The 22,325-nt window shown below is 38.1% G+C and overlaps 1 protein-coding gene across 5 annotated transcripts; it reads right to left on the reverse strand.

Moving 5' to 3' along the window:
• Window positions 1–437: 437 nt before the first annotated feature.
• LOC124864813 (cdc42-interacting protein 4 homolog) lies at window positions 438–22,167 on the reverse strand. 5 transcript variants are annotated; one of them, XM_047359741.1, is made up of 17 exons: window positions 21,843–22,166; window positions 21,151–21,219; window positions 17,518–17,633; window positions 16,946–17,002; window positions 16,526–16,673; window positions 14,090–14,152; window positions 12,551–12,655; window positions 12,329–12,457; window positions 11,263–11,409; window positions 10,963–11,148; window positions 5,380–5,547; window positions 5,129–5,152; window positions 4,451–4,560; window positions 4,068–4,200; window positions 3,841–3,929; window positions 3,619–3,752; window positions 438–1,690 (listed from the first exon to the last, which is right to left on the reverse strand). In XM_047359741.1, exons 5-17 carry the CDS (start codon window positions 16,631–16,633, stop codon window positions 1,539–1,541), a joined length of 1,548 nt encoding a protein of 515 aa, XP_047215697.1. In that variant the 5' UTR covers window positions 16,634–16,673; window positions 16,946–17,002; window positions 17,518–17,633; window positions 21,151–21,219; window positions 21,843–22,166; the 3' UTR covers window positions 438–1,538. The 5 variants fall into 5 exon arrangements, with proteins under 5 accessions (XP_047215697.1, XP_047215692.1, XP_047215694.1 ...); XM_047359736.1 differs by lacking the exon at window positions 21,151–21,219 and having other exon boundaries at window positions 21,843–22,167; XM_047359738.1 differs by lacking the exons at window positions 5,380–5,547; window positions 21,151–21,219 and having other exon boundaries at window positions 21,843–22,165.
• Window positions 22,168–22,325: the final 158 nt, after the last annotated feature.

A 22,325-nucleotide genomic window follows, 5' to 3' on the forward strand; every position in this document is an offset into this window, starting at 1 on the left:
GTGCCCCTGGGCAAGGCACTTAACCTCAAGTTGCCTACCGATCTGCGCATGTGTGAGCGTTAGTGAGTGCGATTGGGTGAATGTGGCTCTAGTGTAAAGCGTTTGAGCGGTCTGTATGACTGGAAAGGCGCTATATAAATTCAGTCCATTTACCATCATGGGGATGGTTTTCTATAGCAGAGAGAGAAGCTGGTCAAAGGTAAGCAAACATAAATCTACAGCTACAATGGAATGGTTTAGATCTATGGGCCCAACATGTATCCAATCTGATTGAGCTTTAGATATTTTGCTATCAAAGAAAAAGTTGACACTGTTAAAAACATGCTTCAAATTACTTAGAACTGTAATTTTAGGCAAACATGAGAAAATGTAGAAAACGTTTAAGGAGGATGAATTATTTTGCAAGCCACCGTAAGTAACACACTCACTTCTCAGCATTAGTGCTTGTTTCACTAGTTTATTTTTCAAGTTTAAAGTGAACATAATGACTTCTACTGTTGAAATGTGTTTTACAATTATTAAGTATTGAAAAAAAACAACAATAACAAAAGTTATGTACACAATGCTTCAACCAGAAAGGCACCAAAGACACATAAGTATTAAACAGATAGATACAAATCCTCGCTATAGGAAAAAACATGGATCATCTTGCGAGCATTATAAGTAACAAACTTCAAAACTTACTGTTTTTCTTTTAATAACAAAACAACCTTTATTTGAATGGTTAAAACGCTAATAAGACAATAGTGGTGTTGTGATAGCTAAAATATATATATTATATAAATACAATATTCTTAATGTAACATTTTTTTGTGTGTGCAATTTTTCCTCCCTTTTGTGGCAACAGTCTGTCCCACTCTTTGTGCAAGGAGAAAAAAAGCAACATCAGAACCTCCTAAATACAAAGTACTTTTTTGTTTTCAAATATAGACATTTTTATTCACACGCACTTGAAATAAATTATCTCTAGCACATTATCTATTAAAAAAACAGCAGCAGGTTTCTATCAGCTGTTGTAAGAAAATGACGTCTGCTGTATTTTCTTTACTACTGATAAATGTCTGAAATTAAATGACGATATGGATGTGATTGTCTGAACATTTAACAGTTTGTGTATAATAATGGTTTTTTTCACCCTGACAGGAGACAATTTGCTGAAAGTTGATATGAAACATTCTCGCTCCAAAATCTTGAGTGGACAAACTCAAGTGACATTACCAATCTAAGCTGACATTGTTGAGGCAAATGAAAAATGAAGGAGGTAAACTTTCTCCTAACCAACGCAAGTGTTAATAAGAAATATCTGGCCATAGATGTGAGCAAGAATGGTACTGGGAAATTATACTAAGGATAAAGTGAAATAACCTTGTTGTTTATGTAGTGGGTAAATGGAATCACAGCACTGTGATCTGCATGTATATGGTGCCCCTCTCGTAAAAAATAGCACTTTTGAATAGTCCTGCCCATTGATGACATGTTTGTTTCCACCAGAGGAGGAAGAAGGTTTGAAATGTTAACCTGATTTTGTCTTTCTTCCCTCATTTGTTCAGTGTGATGGTGACATAAGATGTAGGTATGTAGCCTTCATCTCCATTGTGTCTTCGAACCCGGGTCCAGCCGTCTCCTTTATCTTCTTCCACTACAGCAAGTACTTCCCCTTCCTCCATCGAAATAGTCCCTTCACTTGCACCTGAAACACAAAAATTAGCTTTTCCATGTGACAGTAGAGCAAAGTTCAAGCCAGATATTTACACACACGGTATCAAAAAAAACAACTTTTTCACAGCTTAATATTAAATAAGGCGAAGAGTTTCCTGTTTAGATCAGTTAGGATTACCAATATTATTTATATTCGCTCAAAGACGGAATAATGAGAGATAATTGTTTTTAGATTTTTTCCCCCACTTCATTCAAAATTAAAAGTGTGCAAATGAATCAACTGTGTGAACATTTTCACAGTGAACACCTGTTTGAAGAGCTATGGTCACGTTTCAGAGCTCATCATAAAACTGAAACAGCAGAGGTAAAAGTCACTAATTATACTCTTAAGGTCTCAGATAATGGTCTTATGTCTGTACTTGTCCTTTTAGATCTCAGTGCTGTTTGATCATGGTCAATCACAGCACTAGGCTTGTTTAGATCATATTTGTCTAACAAGTTTCAGTTTCAGGTAGCATGGGAAAATGCATTTAAATCCCATATTAAATGGGTTTTTTGGACTTCCTTCTTTTACCTCCAAAACACTGCCAAAATTAAGAATACTTAGTACCAAGGTGACACAAAAAACTAGTCCATGCATTTGTCCAAATTCAGTGAGAAGGGCTCAAGCTTATCCAAAATGCTGCAGGAAGAGTTCTGATGAAACTTTACCTTCTTACTTATAAAGCCTTTACAATCAAGACCCATCATTTATTACAGATGCCATTGTTCCATTTCTTTCCAACACAGCCCTTTACTGTAAGACTGCAGCTTACTGGTGGTACCTAGAGTTTCTCAAATTGAAATAGGAGGCAGATCTTTCAGTTATCAGGTTCCTCCCCTGTGGAACCAGCTCCTAGTTTTTGTCCATGATGCAGACATCCAGTCTACATTTAAGACTAGGCTTAAAACTTTCCATTTTGATACTTAAACTAAGAGTGGCTTCGGTTATCGTGAGCTAACTATAGTTATGTGGCTACATACTGACCACATTTCATCACTCTAATTGGATTAATGGTGGGCATGTTCAGCCATTGTACCGTACAGGTTTTGATGCAAATTGTGCTCATCAACCCCAGAACAAAAGCAAAAGGTACTGGTAAGAAAGTGTCAGTATCCACACTGAAACAAGTCCTGAACAAACGTGGGCTGAAAGGCCACTGAGAGGAACAAGCCATTTCTATAAAAGCAACATAGTTTGAAAAAGTACTCAGGGACAAGATCTTAATTTTTGGACTAATGTCCAGAGGTCTGGTGACACAAAAATGTAACTGTTTGGCCATATGTTCCAGATGTAACAATGGGACCACCATTATGTCTGGGGAAAAAGGTGAAAGCATGCAAGTCTGGGAGCATAATCCTAATCCTAACTTTGAAGTATGGGAGTGGCAGCATCCTTTTGTGAGTGTCTCTTGCTGAAGACGGGGCCGGTGCAAATATATAGCATAATAAGGTAAGAAAATATTTAAGCCAAATCTTAAGACCTCAACCAGAAAATTGAATCTTGGACACAAATGGGTTTTCCCCCAAATGGACAATCACATTAGGCAAACTGCTAAATTAGTTACAAAAGTGGAGCAGAGCTTAAAAGTTGGTAATGTGGCCTACACACCTGACTCACTTACACTGGTTCTGTCAAGAGAAATGGGCCAAAATTTCTGCAAATTATTGTATGAAGGTAGTGGAAGAATACTCAACATGTTTCACCCACATAAATTGTTGGGGCAATTTTATAAAATACTAAAGAAATCTTTCTGAAATTTACTCTTATGAATTCAAGATAATTATATTATTTTGGTCATCTGTGTATACAGTATTTGCTGTTAAAATAAAAAATATATATATAAGTAAGAAAAAAAAATAGAATAATTTTAAATGGAATTAAATAAAAAATAAATAAATAAATAAATAAAAACATACCAGGGAAGTTATACATCGCTGTGCATTTCCCAATAGGAGCGGCTCTCTCTTCATCCTCAAAGTCATCATCAAACTCAGCATAAATAGCTTGAGAGGGATCAGGAGTACTTTCATCAGAATGAGCAGCATCAGGGCTGGAAACAAGAAATAAAATCTACCTTTTAGGAATAGAAAGATAACGCTTTGTTAAAATCCATCCCTAATGAAAGAAAATCCCTTTACCTAAGCACTTCATGAGCTCCATTATTGTTAAATGAATGCGCTCTATATCGTAGTGCGTCCCCTCGAACACCTGCTTCAGACAGCCAAGTCTAATAAAAAGAGAACATGCTTTATGTCGATTTAGTTTCATCTGTATGACAGGTTTGCCAAGAAGACAGCAGCTTAAATTTATATAATAATAAAATGAGGTGCTTGTCCTTTGAATAAAGAACAGAACAGAGAATTACCTCATACTTGTTAAGTTCTCCTCTGAGCCGCTCTATATTCTGAGATGTCTGACTGATCTGGGTTGCAAGACTAGCTGGATCTCCCATTTGAGGATTTTTCTCATAAACATCTTTCATCTTTCCGAGCGCCTCGCTGCAAAGCAAAACAAGGAAGAAGACAGGAACGAGGGGCAAGAAGGGAGAAGAGCCAAAGAGACTTTCGGTAAAATTTAATCCGCCCAGGGAGCTCAGGGGTAGGTAAACAATTCACTCACAAACAGACAACACAGACTGGTTTACACTGCATGAATATTTCATCCACGCTTCCAGCAATAAGGTTACAAGAGAGAATGTTACCAATGGGCAGAAAATCATCATTTACATGCCGATGCACATACACACACCTCTGATCTGCTTCCTTCTGCAATTCTTTAGAAATTTCCTCTAGTTTCTGTTGTAACCTCTTCCTGCGTTGCTCTGGGGGGAGATGGCCAAAGTCCTCCATCACGGTAGGCTGCAACAAGAAGTCACAGGAAGGGTGGGTTAACACTGAACATTTGCCACCTTCATAAATGTGCCAAGACACAGGAAACAGACAAGTGAGACGAAACGCCACGCCTGTGGTTTGAGATCAGCTCAAAGCTTAAATTACTTATCTTTTCTTTATTTTAAAATCTAAAAATATCTAAATGAGTTTATTAGTGAGCTGAACACAAAGCCACTACCCAGCAATTACAATGAAGCACCAATTATGTGATTTTAGACAAAAAGCTTAAAAAAAAAAAAAATTGATTGAAAGAGGTGACACAGAAGTGACCAAATCGTTAACTGGATTCCTGATTGCAGTTTCATCCTGAGCTAACAAGCGTCACCACATTCCTCCACCAGATGGCCACCTTTTCAACACAACATCAAGCAAAACTAAGCTTTCCACACATTAAGGTTATCTTTACGCACAGAAATATTAGCACATTGTTTTTAATGGAAAACAATGACAGTTGTTGTGAAGAAAAAGTGGTCACATTTTTACGTGTTGAACAACTTAGACCCCCACACCAGCATTAATGACTTAGTTACAGTACCATGCTCCTCTCTGAGGTAAATTTCTAAGGGGAAGAGTGAAACAGCACATTTGAAGTAAAACCCTCTCGGTAACCTCAAAAGGTGGTTGCATGATGTCAAAAATATGTTAGTAAAAATGCAAACAGTACACTCTAGAATGAATGCTTTGTTAATGAAGAATCTCTTGGAGAGGTAAAGACCACATGATGATGCCTATGTCACTAGAAGTGTTGGTGGCCTTGCACACAAATCATCTCCTCTTGTCACTCACCGATCTCCTGAGTGTCCGGAAGGAAGAGATTCTGGGTTTGACTGTCTTATTGATCTCCTTCAAACAGTACGACAGAGGGTCCCGGCCAAACTTGAGGGAAGGGGCTCCATTAGGAGGTAAAGGGGCAGGGGGTGTGGAGAAAGGAGTGTGTGTGGAGGTGGAGGAGAGCTGGGGTGAGGCAAGACCAAATGTACCGGCACCCAAAAATGAGGTGTGCAGGTATAGGAGAGTGTAAAAAGGGGGGGAGGGAAGGATGAGGATAACAGAAATATAGGAGGGGAAAAGAGAGGACAAAAACAAAACAAAAAAAACATGGTGACAAAGGAAAGAAAAAGACACCGTCAACACCTTAAAGTGCACCCCAATGCCTGGAAGACCTCACAAACACAGCACAGGAGCCCAAAGGGCATGAAAGCACAAACACATTTTTGGCTCTAATCAAATAGGACATTTCATGCCAACTGACAATATTTTTAGCAGGATAAACAATCATTTAAACTCTAGAAACTTAATAACGTTGACTGGATCTGTAACGTCTTAAGTTTATTATGATAAAAATTAGATTCTGGTATTTTTTGTTTGTGTTGAATTTTAAAGTTTAAGAGGTCGGTCATGTATAAGTTGCTCTGCAGGATTTAGAAATGACTGTGAGCTCCAGGTCAATTTAATCCCTTTGCTAAATATGTTTGCACCATTTCGTTCCCGTTTCTTTCTACTTCCATTTCATACCTGTTAACAAACCATTTCTTACCAAAGTAATTAACCCTTGCGTGGGTGAAATAGCATGGGACTTTGTCTCCAATGTGTTTCAAATTAAATTACATAATCTAGTTTAAAAAAAATAATTATAATAATAATAGTCCACAAGCCCTTTAAAAATAAAAAACCTTGCATACATTCTACACAATATAATTTGACATATTTGATACTACTTGTACTTATATGCAACATTTCTGATTTTAATTTACTGCTGGACATTTATTAATAAGTGCTGTGAATTTCTGAATTTTCTGTTCATTTTCTTTTGCTGAATCCAGTCAAAGAAGGGGCAGCACTACCATTTGCTATGCTTTAAATCTAAGGACATTTAAGAATCAAAAATGAACAACTAAACTGTAGTGGACTGATTCTCAAGTACTTAGTATGGATTTGAAGAGTTGTGTGAATTGGCATGGAATGACCAGAAGCACAAAAACAACACAGTAAGAAACCAGCCCTAGCCTCCACACTGGTGCTACACCAGCCCAACACTTGCAACAAAACTCAGGTAAAGTTGAAGGGCAGAGTGAGTCCCAGTGAGGACCATGGGGCAGGCCACCAAGACTAAACATCTGAATTACTTAAAATGTCAAACTGAATGTTTCACAGAAGCTCTCCTATTTTAAAGTTTTCCCCATTTATTTGCCTGTCATGATTAATAGTAATAGATAGCTTACAACGTAATAAATAGTTTACAAGGCGTACATTGTGCAGCATTCTTTAATGTAAAAGGGTCAATACTGTAAAAGTAAACGGTTAATTAACAAGGTTCAGTGTGAAAAAAAACGTGTGTACCTGCTGCATGCAGATCCAGAAACTGACCCACATAAATAACACCAGCTTGTAAACCAGTACAGTTGTTATAAATAGCTGGCTTAATTACTACAGTCGAATTGTGCATATAGATTTTTGAGGCAGGGCAAATGCCCTTTATTAGAGAGAGGTTAAATTGACAACATGGCAGGAGTGAAGTACAAACACCTACATCTATGCTAAAAGGTGGTGAGGTGGGGATCCATTAGCTAAGTTACACAGCAGGCTGATGGCTTCTAGTCTTCAATTCAGAAGGTCTAAACTGCCCTGCAACAAGGTCCTGTGTGTAAACACAGAGATCCAGAAGTACAGGGCTGTTATGTGAATGTCTGCTGCTTTAGTGCCACATTTCTTAAGAGTTATGGGGCTTTAACTACAGGAGTTTAGTTAATAGGAATGCTCAAGGGCCAGACATAAACCATGAGCTTACTCGAACCATTACAGCCAGTCTTCTATTCACACTTGTAAGGTCTAATTGGGAGAGCATTACTGATGACACAGAACTCTGCGCCACACACATACACCAAACAGGAAGAGCGCACAGCCACTAAGACATGCAGAGAAAAGAAGAGGTGCTGAACAAGCAAAACGCTGCAGAGAAGAAGGAAGGGATCATTTAGTTTTGGGACTGGAGGAAGGGACCATTAGCTGGATAGCAGTCAGCCAACCATGGAACCAGTGTGGGATATTAAAGTAGCTTACTGTTTCATAGCAGTATAAAGTGCTCTATGCTCCAAATAGATACTAAAAGGACAAATATACATATGTAAAAACTGACAACAATTGAGAGTTTCTATCTTAGCCAACCCAGTGTAATTCTGCTGTTGGCACAAATAATTTGTTATGATGCACACAATGGCAGGTTCTGGGCAGGATAATAGAGGCAGTGTGTTTGTGGAGAACTGGGGAGGAAAATTCAATGTAGTTTGGGTCTTGTGCCAATGAAATCACAAGCACAGCAAAATGCTGACTGTAGGTTGACCTATAGGAAGCCAGGGTGGTTATATGTGTGTGTATTTGTGTGTTTGGAGGGTTGGGGTTTAATCACTCAGCCAGGGAAACAATCATGCAAAAGGCGTTTTCTAGAAGTGCTGGAGTGTCTATGCATATTTGTAACGAAACAAAAGAAGCTCATGCATTATTATACTGAGCTTTACAGTTGAAAAAGTATTCACACAATTTGTGTTTTATGTGTGTGTGTTGCCATAACTACAGGTTCATCAAAAATACTTTTGGCAGGATATCCTGGCTCTGTTATGCAAGAAGTTAACTATTATCCTAAAATAGCAACATTAACATTTGAGCTTGTAAATTATTGTTCCTAATGAATATTCTCACTCAAGAGTTGAACAACTGCGAAAAAAGATTTTTGGTGTGAAAAACGACGTGCATGTGGAACTACGTTTTGTGAATGTGTTGAAAGAAAATCAATTTAAAAGACATGGAGAGTACAATAGTTTTGTATATACCAAGTCGGGAAATGCATATAAAAAATATAAAAAGTGATTAACTCTTGAGTTAGAAATTTGAAATCTGTAATTTTATACCTCAAACAAATTGGACGGTAACAACTCAGTCACCAATTACCCTGTCCATTCATTACAGAGAGGCTTCCACTGCCTTGTACCCCGTTTTTTTTTAACCACGTGACCTGTCACGGCATTTCAGGCATATTATGTAGAGAAGCTGATTACCTACATGTGCCAGGGCTCTAAAAAAAAGGATATCTGCCTTTAAATCTAAGTGTTCAACTGCAAACCTCACATAGCAAGCTCCCGCATATCCATCTACTCAAATTTGAGCAATAGATAATGAAACAGACTAAACATTCACCTTTGTTCTCCACAATGTCATCCAAACTTGGTTTCTGTAGAAAAAGAGGAAGGTGAGATGGAGGCAATGCAGCTGTTGTTTTTGTGCATGTTACACCTCTAAGGCCTTATTAAAAATTCTGGTTGTGCCTTCATTGTAAATCTACCCTTTTTTATAGTAGCAGAAGTAAACTACAATAACAAAACACTCAATAGATAAAGTATTACTGCGTACCGATACAAAATACAGAGCACGCCAGAAGTATTTAAACACAAACCTCAAACTACATGTATTTTATTAGGATTTTGATAATAGACCAACATAATGTAGTGCATAATTGTGAAGTGAAAGGAAAAGGGTACATGGTTTTCATTTTTTTGTCTTACACAGTTTGGCATGTTTAGACTCCCTGATTTATTAGTATATTAAAGCCCCTTTCGCTGCAGTTACAACTACAAGTTTTTTGAAGACTGCTTTGTTGCAAGCTTTGCAAATCCAGAGACTGACTTCTGTGCCCGTTTTTAGTTGCAAAACAGCTCAAGCTCAGTCAGATTGGATGTAGACTTTCTGTGGACATCAGTTTCAGGTCTTGCCACAAAGTCTCATTAGGATTTGGATCAGGACTTTGACTAGGTCATTCTAACAAAGGAATATGCTTTAAGGTTGTCCCAGTCTCTACAGGTTCCCTTTGATGACTACCATGTTTTTAGCTTCATCCTTCATCTAATTAACACTAATCAGTTATCCTGTCCCTGTTAAAGGAAAGCATCCCCAAAGAATAACGCTGCCACCACCATGTTTTATTGTGGCAATGGTGTGTCAGGTTCTCCACCCCTGTATGTTTTGCATGGGTACAACTAAATGTTTGCATGTGACAAACAGAAGAAGAAACTTTTTTTAACGTTTTTGATACACAATGCTTTCTTCTTGTCACTATTTTATAAATACCTGATTTGCAGAGTGCATTATTAACAGTTGTCCCATCAACAGGTTTTTTTTCACATGAGCTGTGGATCTCTGTGATTCTTTCAGAGTTACATTGACCCTCTTGGGTGATAATAGATTGAACAGTGCTCTGTGAGATGTTCAGAGCTTTGGATAATGTTTCTTAATCCAGACCTGCTTTAAACTTTGCCACAACTTTATCTTTCACCCCCCTGGTGTGTTTCATGATCTCCATGATGCTGTTTGTTCACTTATCTCAAACCTAGGTGTCCTTCTGCTGCCTTCACAAAAAAGCTGTATTTATACACATATTTACTAAGTGGATGCCTTTTAAAGGCATTTTGTTGCACTGGATATTGTGACTGTTGCGGAGCATTGCATTAAAAAGAACTGAATACATATAAACACCTGACTTTTTGAAGGAAAATGATGCACAGATTTCCATTTATTTTGTTATGCAAAACTGCTGTGTTGTTTCACAAGAAAACAAAATAATAAAGTTTGAAGTTTGTGGTTTCAACTTAAATAAAACGTGAAAAGGTTCAAGAACCATAAACACTGTTGCAGTGCTCAATGAATAGGAACAACCTCTAATAACCCAAACACAGCACTAAACTGTCTAAATGCTAGTAGGCAACTAAGGCAATTCTCACAAGCAGAGAGTATGCCCGAGCATAAATCCAAAACATAAAAAGGGGGAAAACAAAGCTGGGACAAAACTGGAGTAGCAAACTACAACATGACATCAGCTGTAAATCCTGCAGGGAACAACACAGCACACATAAGAAGTATCAACAACCGTATGTCAAAAAGCTGATATCAGCCAGTAAACCGCTTCATACTCGAAGGCAATAAGAAAAATCTGCCCTCTGATTGGACACGTTGAGCTGTGACTGAGTAGTTACTATCCCATTGAGGTATAAAAATACACCGCTACAACTATGCATTTATAATATTTGGGTTCCCACAATCTGAGTGGAATCTTGAAGCACAAAAGTCTTTAACTTTGTATTTGTAAAACTTCACAAGAACTTTAAAATTGTTCTCAGGCACATTCATTTCACAGAAACACAAAGTTTGACTGACAAAAACAAACCCTGGCATAAATCACTCAAGGAGAGGAATGTATCATCGATTTAAATGTCTGTACAATAACGATTTGTAAATCATAGATTGGGGGAATACTTAACTAATTCAAATATCTATCAGTGTCAGATCATATCACTGTCACACTGTAAAAATGAAATGTTCTACCTTACTCCTCTTGAAAAGCCAAAGGTTTTTACTCTTGTTCTTCCCCAGAATGTCCATATGGCCTTTAGGTGTACCGAGGCTGCTGTCAGAAGAGGCTCGATTGATGCCCTGGCTGTAGTCTTCAAACTCTACGTCTCCAGGACGCTCAAATCCCGACTTATTCTGCTCTATTACAACCATGGTGTCCTGCAATAAACACATTAATAGAAGAAAACTGAATTAATAGTTATTTCTAAACAAATAACAATAGCATGGATCTATCCTGTAGAATAAAATGATCAGTGTCTGAAACCAACTCACATTTTTCTCATTAACATTAGTGCCAGCTTTAGTAATGCCTTCCAGGCACTTGCTAATGATGGGCATCACATGCTTTTCTGTGTCCGAGAACAAGATGTAGCCTTGTGCTAACTTCTGTATTCGCCTCTCATCCAAATTCTGTAATTTCTGGGAAATACGAGACAGTTGAAATAACACTTGAAATAAACAAAAGGGTAAAACTATATGTATACTGGGAAACAATATTCAACCTTAGCTTTACCTGAACATTAAATGCTTCACAACAAAAAGAATACACAAAGACTTAGAACGTATTCCTAATGGTATTTTATAGTTTGTTTTCTTTTATATACCAGAAACATTGATTTTTCATTAAGTAATTGAACAAAAATCCAATGAGGCAATTGTTTCAGTTTTACAAGATGAGATGCAGGACAGTTAAGGATAAAATAAAATATTTTTTAACAAAAGTGGGGTTTCCACAGCTTAGTCTGTATCATAAAATGTGAAGGTAAAAATGATAGGAATGATGTCATGGTGGGTGCTCTATTTAAAGCCTGAAGTTGAGCCATTTAATTGCCCCCTTTGCAAAGTGGATGTCGTTAGGAAAATTTAGATCTCATCACAAATGATTGAAGATATTTAGCTTTTAAAAAGTTAATCATAATTTACTAAAGGAACCTTGCTTTCCTTTAAATAACGTGTAAAACTAGAAATGGCAATTTTTACCTCCAAAAACCTTTCCTAAAACTACAAATCACCACTTTTCTCATAGGTTTTCATACAAATAGACCTGTTTGTGGAACCACAGGTTTTAAATAAAATCTACTCAACATTTGTCTCACTGCATTCATCTATTAAGATTAGCCTATGGTTTTTACAGGTAACACATAATTATCTAAGAACTTTTAACATAGCACTCCTGAGTTAACAGCACAGATGTTCGATTTAATTGTCTATTATACATGTAATTCAGTTGTACATTTTGTAACATCCGGATACAAAATCATCACTTATCACTCCATTGTTGTGCTAGAACCCTAGAGCCGCTGATAGCAGGTTTGTGGGCTGCACCAGCTTCACTTACATTGAAAATAACTGGCATGTCGTTAAAATAGAACTGGCTCTGCTCTTTGTTGTACTTTTGAAGGTGAGAAGCATAGTCGTTCTTGCACTCCTCAGCTACGCGCGCTCTCATATGAGCCTGCTGTTTGGCCTAAAAACACAGATGCAGCAGACAGGTTGAAAAGCGCTACTTGAATAATGTTAAATACTTTAGCTCCAGTGTGTATGTTACACTAATTCGTACTTTTTCAACATCAGCTTTTGTGGCATTGATGTCTTGATCTGTCTTCTCTGCATACTGTGCTGCACGTTCTGCTTCTCTCCATTCCCTCTCAAAGCGCTTTTTACTCTGGAGGGAGAAAAAAAAAATGTACTTTCTCCACTAAGGTGTGGTGACATCTACCTGTTGGTGTAAAGTAACTGTATTGTACTGTATTTACACTGTATTCAATTTACATTGTATGTGAGTGTATTAGAATGAACTGGGTCGAACTTGGAGCCAACTGGATTCTGTGAGATGAGATTCACCACCTGCAGGCCACACATTGCTTTAGAGGCAAAAAACTCTACACTCTACACTTAAAATATATTGCCAAAAGCATTTTCTTGTCCGCCTTGACACACAGATGAACTTCATCGATATACGTTTTATGTCAACCCACCATATGCAGATATAGCACCTTTAACTCTTCTGAGAAAGCTTTCAAAATGGTTTGGTTTAGTGTGTCTATGGGAATTTTTGTCCATTCTTCACAACCAAATTGGTATGGTCAGACATTGATGTTGGGTGAGAATACCTGGCTCACAGTCTCCACTCAAATTCATCCCAAAGGTATTCTGTTGTTTTGAGGTCATGACCGGGCAGACCAGTCGGGTTCTTTCATAGCTCACGCACTCATTCAGGTCAATATAGATCTTGTTTTGTACACTGGTGAGTCATGTTAAATCAGGAAGAGGTCATTCCCAAACCTGTTCCCACAAAGTTGGGTGCATGAAAGTGTCTAAATGTGTTCGCATCATTCAGAGTTTCTTGAAAAACAGCTTACACAATCATCCCCTCGGCACCAAACTTCACAGTTGTCACAATACAGTCAGGTAAGTACCGTTCTCCTGGAAAATGCCAAGCCCAAACTGGACTGTCTGACAGGGGACCGTGATTTGTCACTCCAGTGAACACATCTACACTGCTCTAGAGTGCAGTGACAGTGTGCTTTTGAGCACTGGATGATCTAGAGACTGTGCAAAGAGGAATAGTAATAGTAAACGTTCCTTTTCCTCTCCTTATTTGCTCATACATTGTAAAATGTTATAGAAAAAATAAAAAATAAAAATCAAGCAGTGCCCGACTTGCAGGGTTGTACAAAGTAGTAGACTGTGGCACCAGTGATTTAGTGTTAAAAATAAAAATTGACATTGTTTTATACTAGTGAGTAATGTTACAAAATTTAAAAAGGTTGGATTTTTTTATTGTAACACCATTCACATTGAGATGATGGTGCTCTGATAAAGATCATTTTCTTTAAGGCTTTTACATATCTTTACCAGAGATGCCAATAAATTTGGAGGGTGCTGTGGCACTAAGTATGGATTGCATTGATAGTACAGGTTAAAGAGTTTAAAATAAGGCTGCTTCCCACTCTGACTATTTTGACTATAAACAAATATAAACAAATGATCAAACTGCTTGGGGAGCCATTCACTCACAGATTGCTTTTCTCTTCTTTAATCCTAAATTCATCAACACATGCATAAGAAGGTTTTTCAATATTAAAACCAGACTTACACTGTCGAGCTGCTTGTAGGTGCTCTCCAAACACTGCTGGGCCTTCTTGGCCTCCAATAGATACTGCAGACATTTATAAAAATAGAGAGAGAGACGCGTGGAAGAGAGCACAGAACAAACATTGACCTCAAAAAGCCACGCAGCAAAACAGACAAGAAAACAAATACCAGTGTGTCTGATGGAGCGAGTGGCTATATGTGGCTGTACTGTGCAGTCCAATATGACAAAGTCAATGGGTTTTTCATTGAGAAATGGAACACCACGGCCCAGACCATAACTCCCTCTGGAGACACTTAAACTTCTTTCCTGCAGCAATGACATCTCCACACATTGACTTTTTCTAGTCCTCCCTTATACTTTGTACTCCTGCCTAACAGTATGGGTTGTATGTGTGTGGCTCTTTGTCAAACTACTTCTTAATATGGTGATGCAGACGCACCATACGGTATGCTAGTGTATAGTAAACACAACTCTATTTCACTTTCAGGCAAAAGAGCTTAGCAATCTGATTAAAGCATTGTAAAACTGTACAAAATGAAGGTCGAACGTAGAAACATGATAACTAAAGTGACACATTACAAGTGAGCTTTATGAGAAGGCGTGTGTGTGTGGGTAAAACCATGCGGGATTCAATATTTTAGGACTCAACAGGCTGCAACAAACATAAACTGGTTGTGACATAAAAAATGTATCATAATAAATCATTTCAAAGCTTTTTCCAACTTTAATGTCACACATATTCCGTAAAACAACTGGAAAACAAGTCGGCTTGGGGGGAAACTTAAAAAAAAAAAGTAAACATTTGCAGTTACCTTGTTGTATATCTTGTTGAAGAAACTTTTGAAAAAATTCTGTCTTATTGATGCCATCAATTACAGATAAGCTGATTTACCAGAAACAAAGTTCTACTGTCCTATTAGGATTGTCTTGACATCTTTTACTTTTAGCTAAAGACGCAAGGAGAGGCACCCTTACAAAGAGTGAAAATTATCTTATTGTATAAAAAGTATCGGTCAGGAGAAGGCAGCCAAAACAAATCCCAGCATTTTAAATATTGGCACATTAAAGACCACTGTTAAACATACCATCAAGGACAATGGCCTCTGTGACAGTGCTTCATGGACTTACTTGCACACACACACTTGCACACACACACATGCTCAAGATAAACATATGCACCCCCTCACACCACCTTCACCGTTCCTGTCATGATAGTTTTTTAAACTTGTTGCTTCTTTGTGCCGAGGTTTTGTGCAATCTCAAACTGTATCCTGCTAAGGATAAAGTGTGATTTTTTCCCTCTACTTACCTATTGTGGCCTCTTTTCTCATCTAGCAAGGGCAGCGCCTGTGAGTGGGCAGCAAAGCCTCGGTGACCCGTCTTCCTTGTCTTGTGTCATGATGTCTGTTTGGATGGGTTGTACTAGAATTCTAATTTCCCCTCGGGGATCAATAAAGTATCTTTGAATTGAATTGAATTGTTAATTGGAGAAAATATGGACTAAAACTTTCTTCATAATTGATAAAAAGACAAAATAGAAACTCGTCAGGAAGGCTAGAGCCTGACAGTAATGCTGAAGGAGCCATAGGAACCTCTAGTTAGCACTGGTTGTGTTTTACACGTGAAAGCAACTGAGAAGCTGAGTTGCAGACTTAAGCCTTTTTCTCCAAAATAAACATCCGGTCTAGCTAAAATCTGTTATAGTCTGATGAAATCAATTTAGAACCTTTGGTCACTATTCCAAAAGCTTGGTATGGCACTATAACAACAATGAATGCCCTTATCCAAAAGAACACAATAACCACTATAAAACATGGTGTTGGCTGGATCATGCTCTGTGGTAACTTTTCTTTAAATAAAGGTGTATGAAATCATGAACAGTTCTAAACGCCTGTCTGTTTTAACCCAAAACTTTAAACAAAACTTTAAGGTGTCTGTATCTTACTTATAAGCATCACGGAGTATAACAGTCCCAGAAAATAGCATATTTACCAGAAGAAATACAAATTTTGAATGTCAGAAAATCTGTCACTGGGTGAGAGACGGGGTACACAGTGTACAAGTGCCCTGAGAAGGGGAGAGATGGGGGTACACCTTGGTTGGTTCATCAAAGGGAAACACAGAGACACAGAAAGAACAACCATGCACACACTCAATCCTCAGGGCAATTAAGAGAGACCAATTAACCTAAAATGCATGTTTTAGGACATCGAGAAGAAGCTGGAGTACCCAAAGGGAACCCAAACATGCATGGTTGAGAATATGCAGACTTGATGCAGAAAGATCCCAGGCCTGGAATTGAACACAGGACAACAATGCTAACAACCTCAGAAAAACCTTGCATTTAAACAGGGCTGTGTAGATTTTTTATATCCACTGTATGTCTTAAGTGGCTAAAAATCTGTGCTTGCTTGTTACTCAGCGTATCAAGCTCACCGTCTTTCGCTCCTGCTTGAGCTCCTGCAGGTACTTGGTGAGATCAATGCAAATGTTCATGATCATGTTCTCGGCTATTAGCTCTCTCTGCCCCGCATAGTCGTTCATCTCATTCAGGATGTCCAAAAAAGACTGGTAGCTGGATAGCCTGTCATTTAGGCGGAGAAAGGAAAGGGTGGAGAGATGAGGAAAACAGGAAGATGGGAGCACCGATAAAATGATAATCGCATAAAACTCTGCAGCAAGCTAAATTATGATAAGAGGATTGTGACTTCCTTATTCCTGTTTCATTCTAAGGGCATTTAAAATGTCATGTCAGACGAAAACAACAACCTCATGAATAACACTGGTAACAGAATACCTCGTCTGAGTTTTAAAAGAAAGTATAAAGACTTTGAAATAATGCATACAGCTACTCACCTGCAGTCAGGCTCATCTTTGCTGCTTCGTTTTTGGTTATACTTCTTTGACAGATTTCTGTGGATGTGGATATAAAGCGAAACCTAATTATTCAAACAGCTCAATGGGAAACAGCTAACAAAAAGATGACACTCTTAGCAACCATTGCAGTATTTTGTACATATTTGTATGACAGACAACAACCTATTATGAACATATTTAAATTGCTGCTCTTCCACCTTTCACTCTCCCTCTGACCACATCCACTATATCATGCGCCAGTCTGCTCCCACTTCCTCTCCTCTCCAGCAGAGCTCAGCACTACAACAGATGTGGGCTTGTGTGTGCGGGGAAACAACTGGGTGAGAAAGCGCATAGGATAAGGAGAGAGAGAGAAACAGGAGGCAGAAAGCATGCAGCAGCTGGAGAATTGGGCTAATGTTTCAGAGACAAGCTAGAATCTGTCCCAGAGCAGTCATAAGACCAACGAGCATTTCATAAACAACCTTCTAACATGCAGTCAAATACAAACACAAGCTGCTTTGAGCTACACACAAGAATGTGAGACAGTCAATGCAAGAGAGAGGGGGTACCTCAGTTGTTTGGCATAACTTTGCTCGATCTCAGTCCTTTCCTTCACAAACTTCACATATTTCTCCACCAGCTCCAGGCCGGACTGTGTGTGCTTCTCTATGATGTCATATTGATCCTAGGGGAAGGAGCGGGAAGACAAATAAGGAAAACGAGGTTTCAAAGTTGAGTTGACCTCCAGGCCACAGCTGTGATGTTTCTCCAAGATTTAGAGCACCTAGAATAATCTAGAATGGGGCCAAAAGCTAAACCCCACATGCGTTTCCTGCATATCTGATTCCTTGAATGCTCTTCACAGTTGGAAAATGTGTCCTTATGGTCTCCAAACTACACCTACAAACCCATTTAAGCTTTTTTTTGTTTTGTTTTACAGCAAACTTTTGTGCTTGCTCTATCGTACAAGGTTTTAAAAAATATCACTTTTTTAATTCTCTGCTTCGGTCTTTGACCTTTTTGTAAGAGATGCTATGATGCCTTCAAGCTTAGACAAGTCTGGAAGTGTTGGAAAATAATAGTCTTCCCTCACTGTACACAAAAAAAACTCTGCTGCCAGTCTTTGACTAACCCTGCAGCTGACTCTTATATTGAAGTCAGGGCCTGTAAAACGTCCTTACATGTCATGCCTTGTTTCTCAGCACCTTTCATGCTCTTCAGGTAAAACAAAAGAGATGGGAATCAATTGACTGAGACATCTGAGCTAATCACAGGACGTGGTTCAGAAGGGCTTAATTCAAGCTCTGAAATATTGTGTTCCTCACACACAGTCCTTAATTGTGTAACAGGAGTGTTAAAAGTCTTTATACAATCTCGGCCAACGTTGTTTTGATAACACCCACCTTAAAATTAGTCTTTATAGATGATTGATGCAAAATGTAAAATTGTTACTATTATTTATCAGTAGACAATGCATTATATTAACATGGCTGTAAAGCTAATAATAAAGTAATACAAGTGAGGTGCCATGGACTTGAAACTATGTGCACTACAGGTTATTAAAAGTCGCCTATTCATAATGAAACTTTGCATGAAAGAATCATATATTTTCCTTTCTTTCTCTGCATTGTTCACACATTTAATCCTATTTGCACTGCATCTAGCACTGTGCTTCTTATAGCATGCATATGAAAGTCTGTATTGATACATCATTTTTCATTTTATATTATTGCAATCAATGCTCATTGTTCACTTTGATCAGACTTCCTAATTTTAGATAAATCAAAAAGAGGTGAAGAGGTGTAGGTGGCCCCGAATTTCCCGTCAAATTATCCAGTAATGCTTAAAATAGTAATATTTCGTCAGATTTTTCTTTGTTAATTGTTTGGCTTCATTTAATCTGCTTTAGGGCTGAAACAATGTATCGGATTAATCATGATTTATTAATTAAAATTATCATCAACTAATTTAGTGATCGAATAATCATTAACTGGAGAATACACACTCTAAAACATGCTATTTGCTGAATGAACAACCCACTCAGAGCAGTAATTAGGCCAAAACTGTACAAAAAATATATACATTTTGCATTTAAGATTTAAAAAAAACCTTCTTTGTCTATAAATATGTTCTATCCAGATTTCCTCAAGTGGGATTTAGTTTTAGCTTCACCTGGTTAAAATCCTGTAAAAAAAAAAAAAAAACGTCCTATTAGGCATCTTTTGCTATTCCATTACTAATCCTTTAATCAATCAAATAGTCAACAGATTACTTGATTAGCAAAATAATTGTTAGTTGCAGCCCTAATCTCCTTTATGACTTATTTTACTTTGATATTTCGGCAGATAGACATAACTTCTTAAGAGCTCCTAAACTTTCAATCACCAGAACATGAAAGTACAGATAAAATGTTGTATTCTTTCGGTAGCTCCTGACACACACATTTTGCATGACTTAGAATATTATTTGCATATTAGGTTTTTGGACTGGTGTTCGGTGTGTACTACAGCATAACAAATCAGAGAGGGAAGTCTGAAACTGACTCAGAAGGTGAAGGATGTGTACCGTATCTGCTGTACAACCCTGTTGCGTTTCTGCATTATCAGTTTTACCCACAAAAACAGCAACTAATACAAACCTGGCAAGAGTTATCACATTTAGGAAATCTAAGCTAGATAAATACACACTTCAACATGGAGATAAAACCTCTTACTCTAAAGATGTGAAACTCTGACATGACCATTTGTGCCTGTGATCGGGGAGTTTACTCAGATCATTTTTACCATTGAATGATTTACCACGTTATGATCCCACATACATATCTGTAAATGTAAGCTCTAACATGTAAGTAAACTGAAGATGCTTTGTCTCAGGGTAGCACAAAAAAGGCTCTCTGTTGTTATTTATTTAGACACTTTTCACATTATGGAAGAAAACCTCCATTTTATTGAATGTTTTCTACTCCACATCTTTGGCCCCAACGGCATAAACAGCATTCTCAAAACATTTCAAGAGCCAACAAACAATAAAATTAGCCTTCTAATTAGAACTACAAGTAAAGTTCTGGATATTCTCTAATATCAGAGGGATACCATCACCGTATTTACAACAATTTATCTGGGGTTTTTCTTTCATTTCTATTGCTAAAAGTGATAGTTTTATTCAGGAGGGAATATATTTTCTGGAAGAAATTTGATGAACCAAAACTTAAAAAAGTAGATTTAATTGCACTCACTTTGTTCAAAATACAATTGCTATGTTTAGAAAAGGGAGTAATTTTAAAACACTGAAAATGATATGTATATAATCGGTGTTCTGTGAAACCACAGCACTGGTCAGACTATTGCCAAAGCCGCAGTCAAAGCTATCTTTATAGGTTTTCATTTAGGTGGTTAGAGCTCAGCTAATTTTCATAAATCAGCAACTTAACGTCAATAAATAAATCATCAACATAAAGCAACTTTACAATTTTTTTGCATTTTATTATAGGAGCAATTACTCTTTGTCTGTACATAATCTTGGATTTTTGATTGTCATTATAATGCTACAACAGTTAGCAACAAGTGCTCATCCGCCTCTCAATTCAATGTTTAGACTGGGTATCTGAACACAAAGCAAGTATCCAACTTGCTTCAAAGCTATGCAGTGCTGGAAGGAGCCACCCAGGATGTTGTTTTCCTATTAAGCTTCCACAAATGATTTGGTCCTGAATCATTCATTCCCGTAGAAAAATAGAGGCATGGCCCAGCTAGACCTGACGCACAAGAGCTCCACTCACTATCACAACTAAAGCCTAGGCCCTGCTATCTTGTACTGCACCAAGCAGTGCCTTAAAATAGCCATCAGATTAACAACAATCAGGAGGACAGATGCCAAAGGGCTGATTCAGCCTGCGATTTGACTATGCAGCCAGACATTAACAAAACCAATTATGCAAACAGGAATCTGAATGATCAGGCAAGCTAGATTCTTCCTAAACACACAAAAAAAAAAAAAAAAAAAAAAATCGATTCGATATTTTTCAACCTGTGCATAAAAAATTCAACTGCACCTTTAGATATTACGTGCAGAATTCATACTTATAGCTACTGCAGAAAGTTTGTGCAATGTAACAGGAGCTTCTCTGGATTTTTCAAAGTAGGGCAAAACTAATTAGGCTGTTGCACCATTGCATAGGATGAAAAAAGGGACAGAGTACATACCCAGGGGGAGACTGTAATGAGGCCAAAACCTCCTTTCCCTCCTCTTTGCAATGCTCCACTTTAGGCTCCCTGAGAACATACAAGTGTCAAAACTTGTTTTGGTTTGCTTCAGGAGAGTGCCAATCCTTTCACGTCTGCTTCCACGAAAATGCTTTAAAAGTCCACTACATGGCTGTGCTACCTTGATTTCTGGTACACAGAAATCAGTGCTCTGCTGAACAAGAAATCATGTCACTCAGGTAGAGCATCTTATCAGTGACGAGGCTTGTTGCCAAGCCACATCATAGCATCTCTATGGAAGCCAAGTGTGACAAAATGTACACAGAGAAGAAAAGACGCAACATTTATGCAGTTTACCAAACCGCTTCCACAACAAACTGAGTTTCGACACTGCAGGAAATCAATCTCCATACGTTGCCTTAACTGTGGACCAGAAAAGGGAGTAATAGAATCTCATAGGACCTCAAATGTCCTATGACTTAAATTATTAAAGTCATCTATAGAGAGAGTGCCTTTAATGAAGAGCTGCAAATAAAAAGCAGAAAGGCAGTTCTCATACGGCCTTCGTTTTGCAAAGACAAGATAAACCTTAAACCGATTTTCCAAACTGTATTCCTCTGCAACTTCATCAGGGTGCAGAAACCCCGTTTCTACATTAATCCTGGTTCTATTTCTTTTCCTGATGGACTCACCCAAAGTTCGGTGCCCCAGTCCATGTTCTTTGCCAAACTGTTTCCTGAATACAAAGAACTTCTTCCAAAGTTATCCCAGCCGCCGCACCAGCAGCAGCTCGGTGGACGGACGGCCCGCAAACAAACACAATCCCGACTTGATCAATTAGTAACTAAACACCAGAGCGATCCGCTGGCGGTTCTTTTCCTCACAACGGATGTGAACCGTCTTCATAATTAACCAATCAACATGTGCTGGCAGCCGTTGTTCTACTTGGTCCAAATATTTTTCATAGCGAAGGAAACAGAGGGACAAAGTAGCTCTCGTATCCGCGTCACTCCCAAATCCCAGCGTTAGTGCGCTGCCTTAAAGGGCCAGCTCACCCTTAAAACCCGCTCGGCCTGGAGTCTCCGTTACATCTACATTTCCTTCAGCCCTCTCATGATGTCCTCCTCTTGTTCCAGCTTTACAAGCAAAAATCAGCATGCTGAAACTCTTTTTTT

The sequence above is a fragment of the Girardinichthys multiradiatus genome, chromosome Y (genome assembly GCF_021462225.1).
Source record: "Girardinichthys multiradiatus isolate DD_20200921_A chromosome Y, DD_fGirMul_XY1, whole genome shotgun sequence".
In the NCBI taxonomy this organism is placed as follows: Eukaryota; Metazoa; Chordata; class Actinopteri; order Cyprinodontiformes; family Goodeidae; genus Girardinichthys; species Girardinichthys multiradiatus.